The following is an 8,527-nucleotide window of genomic DNA, read 5'->3' on the forward strand; positions in this document are numbered from 1 at the left end:
CTAGTGTTTACTTGATTCCCCATTTTTCTGGGCCTGGCCTCTGCTCCCCTTCCTGTCCCCGGGGACCTCCTTCCCATAGAGGAGAGGGTTTTCTACCCCCTACACAATCTGCGGCCCTGCCTGCCCCCCGTGACTGCCCTGCACCAGGAGCCAAGCCATGGGCTAGGCCACTGCTGGTGCCCCATCCCTGGCTAGAAGGTTCTCATGGGGCATCTTCTTGGGTAGGGGCAGGGGGCAGGGGCCGAGGCAGGAAGAGGAAGGTAGGTAAGTTTAGGGCCACAATCCAGGCCTGCAATGTCTTTCTCCTGTCTCTGCCCTGAACTCTGCCCAGCTACTCCTTCCACCGGGCAGGTACCCTGCCTCCGGCTTGGCATGATCTACTGCCATAGGACAGGAGGGTGAACCGCTCAGTGCTCCGGACATCCTCTCCGTGGCAGCTGCAGACCTGTGTACTTCCTCTGCATTCCAGCGCAGCCCAGCATGGTCCCGCCAAGAACACCTTCCGCATGAACTCGGGGCATTAGTTTGCCTCTGGTTTCTTGGCCCGGCCAGGAATGTAGGGATTTCTCCCAAGGTGTGCTGTGGAGAGGAAGGCTCAGAGTCAGCGTGTTCAGGGAGGAATGCTTCCCCTCATTCCCAACACCAGGATGGCTCCCAAGGGTCATGATGGGAGAGGATTGTGGCTCTGAGGCACGTGCTCTCTCTGCTAGGTGATGCCAACAAGTCACAACCTTCACTATCTTCTCTCCCATTAGACTGTGAACCCCACGGAGGGCAGGGGCTGTATCTGATCAGGTGACGTTGCATCTGCCCCAACAATTAGTACAAATGCCACAGTTATGAACTTTGAGTCTGAGCAAGGCTGAAGCGGTACTGCCGTCTGGCTGGAGCCTACAAGGAGCATCCCCAGAAGTTGGGCAGCATCAACTTTGCACTTTATCAGTGAAGCTCTTGGAAACATCAGCTTTGCACTTCATCAGTGAAACCCTTGGAAAATCCAGGTTGAGGACAGCTCCTCTCTGGCTTTGTACCTCCATGCCCTGAGAGCTTTCGGGCAGAGGCCAATCGGTGAATGCTGCTCAGCTTTCTCTGGATGGCCTGCCTGGGTCATCCCCCGGGGTCACATCCTGCTACTCAGAGGCAGGGAAAACAGCCTAAAACCTCATTGACAAAAGCACTTCTGGCATGAGGAAAGCAGGTCAAGGATTTAGCAGCTGGTCGAGTGAGGCCGGTGAAAACCGGGGAAGACCAAAAACTAGCAGCTTGGGCACTGATCCGTTCGCTATAGGCGACAGAACCTTTACTCCCACCCTGTGTCAAGAGGGAAGTCCCTTGGGAGATCCTTAGACTTTCTCTATCTGAATAAGTAGCATGGAGTAGAGGATAGAGCACAGGCCTTGGAGTAAGAAAGCAGGTCATGGGTTCTAATCCTGGCTCCGCTACTTGTCTGCTGTGCGACCTTGGGCAAGTCACTTCACTTCAGTTCTGTCATCTGTAAAGTGGAGATTAAGACTCTGAGCCCCATGTGGGACAGGGACCATTTCCAACCTGATTTGTTTGTATTCATTCATTCATTCAGTCATTCATTCATTCAATCGTATTTATTGAGCGTTTACTGTGTGCAGAGCACTGTGCAACATATAGAGATGGTCCCTACCCGTATTCACCCCAGTGCTTAGAACAATGTCTAGCACATAGTAAGCGCTTAACAAATAACCATTATTAATGTGACAATAATCATTGTGAAATTTTGGAAGTGCTTATGATGTGCCAACAACTACATTGAGCAGTATGGCTCAGTGGAAAGAGCCCGGGCTTTGGAGTCAGAGGTCATGGGTTCAAATCCCGGCTCCGCCACTTGTCAGCTGTGTGACTTTGGCCAAGTCACTTCACTTCTCTGGGCCTCAGTTACCTCATCTGTAAAATGGGGATTAAGACTGTGAGCCCCCCGTGGGACAACCTGATCACCTTGCAAACTCCCCAGCGCTTAGAACAGTGCTTTGCACATAGTAAGTGCTTAATAAATGCCTTTATTATTATTATTATTATTATTATTATTATTATTACATTAAGCCCTGCGTAGCTACAAGGCAATCAGGTCAGACACAGTCCCTGTCCCACATGGGGCTCACAGTCTAAGTAGGAGGGAGAACAGGTATCGAATCCTCATTTTATATTGCAGGAAACTGAGGCACAGAGGAGTTAAGTGTCTTGCCCCAGGGTCTCACACAGCAGGAAAGTAACAGAGCAGGGATTAAAACCTAGGTCCCTTGACTGCCAACCAGTGCCTTCTCCATTAGGCCATACTGCTTCCCCTGCTGCCATTCATCATAGACCTCTAAATGGGCTCTGCCCAAGACACAGGGTAGCGGCTGGCTCCCATGGTCAACAGGAAGTATTGGTTTGGGTGGGCCAAACCCCTCGGGCAGACCCAGCATCCTGGAGCTGGTGTGAAGAGGAGAGAGGACGGGAACCGTACACTGTTGAAACCGCTGCATCTTCAGACCACCAGGGCTACAAAGTCATGCTGCTAATAATAATAATAATGATGGCATTTATTAAGTGCTTACTATGTGCAAAGCACTGTTCTAAGCACTGGGGAGGTTACAAAGTGATCAGGTTGTCCCACAGGGAGCTCACAGTCTTCATCCCCATTTTACAGATGAGGGAACTGAGGCACAGGGAAGTCAAGTAACTTGCCCAATGTCATACAGCTGACAAGTGGCGGAGCCGGGATTTGAACCCATGACCTCTGACTCCAAAGCCCGTGCTCTTTCCACTGAGCCACGCTGCTTCTCTACCACGCTGCTACCACTCCCCTCTCCCTCTCCTGCTCTCTCTCCCACTCCCTCTCTTCCACTCCCATTCATTCACTCAACAAATTGTATTTATTGAGCGCTTACTGTGTGCAAACAGACACATTCTCTGCCCACACTGAGCTCACGGTCTAGTGACGAGCTCACAGCTTAGAGCTCCCTCTCCCTCTCCCGTGCTCATGGGACCGAGATCAGACCAGCTCAGCTCCACTTCAACCGGCCCGGGGCTCTTGGCTGCTCTAGGACTTCAACTGCCCCGGTGAGGGATAGCCCATGAAAGTAGTGTTGTCTAGTGGGTAGAGCATAGGCCCGGGACTCAGAAGGACCTGAGTTCTAATCCCGGATCCACCACCTGTCTGCTTTGTGACCTGGGACAAGTCACTTCACTTCTCTGCACCTCATTTCCCTCATTTGTAAAGTGAGGATTAAGTCTGTGAGCCTCTTGTGGGACGGGGACTGTGTCCAACCCGGTTTGCTTGTATCTTCCCTTGCGCTTAGTACAGTGCCTGGTACATAGGAAGTGCCTAACAAACACCATTAAAAAAAATTAGCCAGTGAAGTTGATCAAAGCAGGGCAGACCAGCAGGGCATGCTGCTCAGTGGCAAGAGCCCAGGCTTTGGAGTCAGAGGTCATGGGTTCGAATTCCAGCTCCACCACTTGTCAGCTGGGTGACTTTGGGCAAGTTACTTCTCTGGGCCTCAGTTCCCTCACCTGGAAAATGGGGATAAAGTCTGTGAGCCCCACGTGGGACAACTTGATTAATTTGTATCTACCCCAGCGCTTAGAACAGTGCTTTGCACATAGTAAATGCTTAATAAATGCCATTATTATTATTATTTCTTGGCCTAATTGCCCTATTTTTCCTGTCTTCATGGGTTGAATGAACTGATATTGCAAACCTCCCCTTCCCAAGATCTCAGACTCAAGCCTCAGAGCTATATGTTGCCAACTTGTACTTCCCAAGCGCTTAGTACAGTGTTCTGCACACAGTAAGCACTCAATAAATACGATTGAATGAATGAATGAGTATGTTTGTACGTATTACTCTATTTGTTTATTTTATTTGTACATATTTATTCTATTTATTTTATTTTGTTAATGTCTTTTGTTTTGTTGTCTGTCTCCCCCTTCTAGACTGTGAGCCCACTGTTGGGTAGGGACTGTCTCTATATGTTGCCAACTTGTCCTTCCCAAGTGCTTAGTACAGTGCTCTGCACCCAGTAAGCGCTCAATAAATACGATTGAATGATTGAATGAGTCGGGCAAGCAGGATAGTGGAGGACAACAACCCCGTAGGCAATCAGATCTCACACCATCACCCTGGTTTCTAGAAAATGTGTTCAGGAAAACCCTACCCTGACACGGATAAACAAACAGGCGTACCTCATGATACAGCTGAGATGGCTTCCTTGGCAACACCGTTGTATAATGGCTGCAACTTGGGGTATATTTTCTCCTTGACCTACACGCAGTTTATTAGTTTCTGCCCTAGAAGCGCCCCCCAAATGATAACTGGGCCCCACAAATAGGTAAACACCCTGTAAATCCCTCCTCTCTTCATTTATTCATTCACCTATTGATTTTTTCCCCCCTCCCTTGTTTCTAGGGACTGACTGAACTCGACTCCTTTCTCCCCTGGTTTTCCACCCAAACACTTCGGTACAGAAGTAAAGCACAATACAGAGTAGTAATATTCCTTGAAAACTGCTGAATCGTGGGGCACACTTTCCCATAGAGTTACATGTTCTAAATTGGGATCCATTCCAAAGCCTCTGGAAAAACAATATGAAGTTCCTTTATGTGCTGTTATGCTACTACATTACTAAACAATGACTTTATCTTTGTTGAAGTAATTCAAAGCATACCATCGCAACAATAACTAAATGAGCAGTTGTAGTATGATCGTGAATCCCTGCAGGACACCACAAAAGTAGGAGCTTGCTCTGCTAACTGTGGAAGCGGTTTTGCAAAATTAGTGAAGAGTTTGTCCAATTTAGATTGAACCACGGCCTTTATAAAGTACCTTGGGACAACTCTTTCTTAACGTCTCACGTTAGAATTCTTCTGTCCGTCAGGTTGTTCTTCAGTCGTGTTTGTAAATGTGTCTGCTTTCTTAAAATTGATGCGAGGCTTCTTAATCCCCTAATTTTAGCCACGGATGGGAAGACCAAAACTGCTTCGTCTAGTGTAGCATCGTGCAAATATGCACTGGATGGTCGAAGTGTCAAGAGATAATGCCCGTGTTCCCGTGTTGTAGTATCATGAGGTAACTGTAAGCTGGGATAAAATAGCAAACCATACCTGCTGTATCCTTGGACTGTATGAATGGTGGGGTGGACTTAATCCGGGGTGTATGCTTTTATGGACGAATAGCTCTGGGCTAGTCGAGTGTGACTTAAAGAGGCTCAGTGACCCCCAACTTCTGGACTTGAAACTCTGGCACTGTCTCTCTTTTCCCAACCCCCAGGGTGGGAGTGGACGCAAGGTGATGGGAGGGGGCAAGGTCAATCCTGAGGAATTCTGACAAATGAGACGTATGTCCTGGGGGAATTAGGCAGGAAGACTTGAAGCGGGATCAGGGCCTCCTAGATCCTTCCATATTTGAACTTGAGTACTCAAAAACAACGTGGATTTGGTGCCTGCGCTGGAGTAGGGCAGCGGCATTTCACTGCAGAGCGGGTAAATGAGGGATGGGAATTTTCGATTCAACGAATGACGGACATGACCACGGCAGACAGGGGGGCTGTTTCAGTTTCCTTTATAAAGGAGTCTGGTTCAAAAGTGGCCCGTTCTCTGGGGAATAATTAAGGGAAATGATAGACATAAAAGTCAGAGTGACCATGAGTTAATTTTCCATGAGGTCAGTGCACAGAAATGTCATTTTTCAGGCAAAGCGTTGAGCTGGATGGTTTTCTTCTTTCGTCTTTGACAGAACTGCCGAGTCTCATGGATCTGGGGAGTGTGTGTGTGTGTGTGTGTGTGTGTGTGTGTGTGTGTGTGTGTGTGAGTGTGTGTGTGCGCGTCTCTGCTCTTTGTCTTTGAGGATGAATGTGAAGAGGGTCTCTGCTAAGGGGCTGTTTACTTACCCCATAGGTTTGCCTCCCTGATCAGTTCCTCCAACGAAGGGGCTTTCCATAAGCAGGATGATACAGCACCCACTTTCCTGCCTTTGTCCGGATTGTGCCTGAGTCAGATTGCCCCTGCCTGCTGCTCTCGGAGCGTTGGGGTAATATTTCTGAAAGTCTTGAGTTACCCGTTCAGGTCATCGATGCAATGGTGCAATGATCACATCACCGGGAGTACCTTTGTGTGATCGGACTGTCTTGGCCCCTCGACCCCAGCCCTGTATCCTCGCTCCGACGCACCTCACTTCTCCGGGCAGGAACGCTGCTGGTTTCCAACTGGTGGGGGACCAATCTCACTCTGATAGGTGTCTTGTCCTTTTCCTCCCTCCTCCCCACCCCTCCTCCCCCCTGCAGGCTGGCTCGGCAACCATGTCTGGTGCTGGAGAGACCCGGAGTCCAGAAAGCAGCGCACTCAAATATTCAGGTCAACAGGGGCTGTTCCCGGGAGTCAGCCTGACGTCCACGGCCGAGGTGACAGCCTCTGTGAGACAGGAGTCCTGGTGCGCCCTAGCGCTGGCTTGATCCAACCGGGAAGGAGGTGGGACGTGTCCGGGGGAAGGGCCGGAGCCCCCCAGCAAATCCCACGCCTTCTGTTTCGTTTTGTTGAGCAGCCAGGGGGCCGGCAGACCCCCGCCTCTGGCCTGTTACTGTGCCTTGAATCCCAAGAGGATCTACCTGACCACGCTCCCCCTCTCTGTAAGAGAAATGAGAGAAGGTGGATCTCGTCCAGGGAAAAGCTGATCCATCCCAAGAGGAACCCAGCCACCCTGTCCACTGTGCGGACCCACAGTGCGTTGCTCACAGATCCAGACCACCGGCTGCTGCCTCCGTCTTGGGGCTGGCTGTCTCTCCCCCTCACCTCCCACACCAGGTGCGGCTCGGCCCGTCGAGGACGGACGGAAGGCTTCCGCCCTGTGGGACCCCGAGACGGGGAGGGAGGGAGAGAGAGGGAAACTTTGACAAAGGCCTGAGTGGGTGTCCTGAGCTCGACATTTAACGCCCTCGGAAAGGTCAGTTCGTGGTTAATCCACTCTGTGGACTCTGGGATTTCTCTAATTGCCCTGCATCTGGGTTCTCGGGTGCCTTGTGGAGGGAATCAAATCGAAGCCGCCGTGATTGGTACAGGTCTCTCAAGGTGGAGTTGGCCAACGAGGTCTCGTGTCTAAAACGCGACTCACTTTGCAGGCTGCATTGTAACTTTGTAACGTACACTGTGACTGAGGTTTCGGAAGTTCGTGTTGTGAGGCCGACCTGTCGTCGGTCGGAATTTGTAAACAGGGTAGCAAACAAGATATTTTTCTTCCATATATACAATAATTTTTTAAAAGTGCAATTTGTGTTGCAGCAATCAGTGTTAAATCATTTGCATAAGATTTAACCACTTTTTTATAATGAATGTAAACCTTTTAACTTAATGGTACTCAAATAATTTAAAAGAAAAGAAAGTTAACTAGACCTCCTTTGGCTTTTTTATTGCCACGAAAAGCATCCCATTTCCCCTCTTTCCAATTATCAGAGAAAAATACTTCAAGAACAAATCTCTCAGGAAAATGGCCTTTATCCATTTGTTTGTAAGTTTTATACCAAAACGCAAAGATCTCCCTTATCGTCCTCTGGAATATGTGCTGGAATGATAGAAAAATTGCAGTGAAACTTTACTACCTAACTGACACGTTTGTAAATACTCCATAAGATATAGAGGCATCTCTAAGTTTTAGGGGGCAATCTGTACCATGGGACCGACCCGTAGTGGGTGGTTGGTTTACATTTTTCAAAATGGGATGTTGTTTGGAACGTTATTCTGTTATCAGAGTTTTAAAAATAAAAGGGTATTGTTTTTTCTTTACAAACACGTTTCTCTTCTTGGATTCCACTTCGGTTGGGCCCAGGGGCTTGCGAACAAAATCTCGATCAGGCGGTGTTTATTGAGTGCTTCCTCTGTGAAGAGCACTGTGTTGAGAGCCTGGGGAAGTACACTGCAGCAGAGTGGGTAGACGCATTTGCCGCCCACAAGAAATTTATAGTCTATGGGGGATGACGGACATTCATATAGTTTAAAGAATAGGGGAAAAATTGAGACAATTACTCTCCCTCCCCTTCAAAGCCTGATTGTAAGCACATCTACTTCAAGAGGGCTTTCCTCACTAAGCCCTCCTTTCCTCTCTGCTACTCCCTTCTGCGTCTCCCTGACTTGCTCCCTTTATTCATCCCCCCCTTCCCAGCCCCACAGCACTTAAGTGCGTATCAGTCATTTATTTATTTCTATTAATGTCTCTTTCCCCTTCTAGACTATAGGCTTGTTGTGGGCAGGGAATGTGTCTGTTTATTGTTATATCGTACTCTCCTAAGCGCTTAGTATAGTGCTCTGCACACAGTAAGTGCTCAATAAATACGATTGGCCAACTGACTGGCCGATTGTGGGCTTATGCAAGCAGAGCAGAGCCAGCTCTCGAGTGGGAGGAACATCTTTGGAGGCCGAATTCTTCACCAGGCTTGGGATGCTGGTTCAGTGACAGGCTCTGAATCAGACCCAAGCCTGTTTTATTAACTAAATCAGTTCTGTTATTTGTTAAGCACTTTCTGTG

The 8,527-nt window shown here is 48.8% G+C and overlaps 1 protein-coding gene across 3 annotated transcripts in view; it reads left to right on the forward strand.

Annotated features, from left to right (window-relative positions):
* The window catches only part of GATA6 (GATA binding protein 6), a 41,102-nt gene extending 33,310 nt beyond the window's left edge, over positions 1-7,792 (forward strand). For 2 of the 3 annotated variants that reach the window (XM_038766472.1, XM_038766473.1), the window contains 2 exons: positions 6,297-6,413; positions 6,554-7,792. In XM_038766472.1, the coding sequence (XP_038622400.1) occupies positions 6,297-6,413; positions 6,554-6,913 (477 nt within the window). In that variant the 3' untranslated portion in view covers positions 6,914-7,792. Of the gene's footprint in view, positions 1-6,296 lie in introns of all 3 variants that reach the window. The other variant, XM_038766474.1, reaches the window with a different exon arrangement.
* Positions 7,793-8,527: the final 735 nt, after the last annotated feature.

The sequence above is a fragment of the Tachyglossus aculeatus genome, chromosome 25 (assembly GCF_015852505.1).
Source record: "Tachyglossus aculeatus isolate mTacAcu1 chromosome 25, mTacAcu1.pri, whole genome shotgun sequence".
Classification (NCBI taxonomy): Eukaryota; Metazoa; Chordata; class Mammalia; order Monotremata; family Tachyglossidae; genus Tachyglossus; species Tachyglossus aculeatus.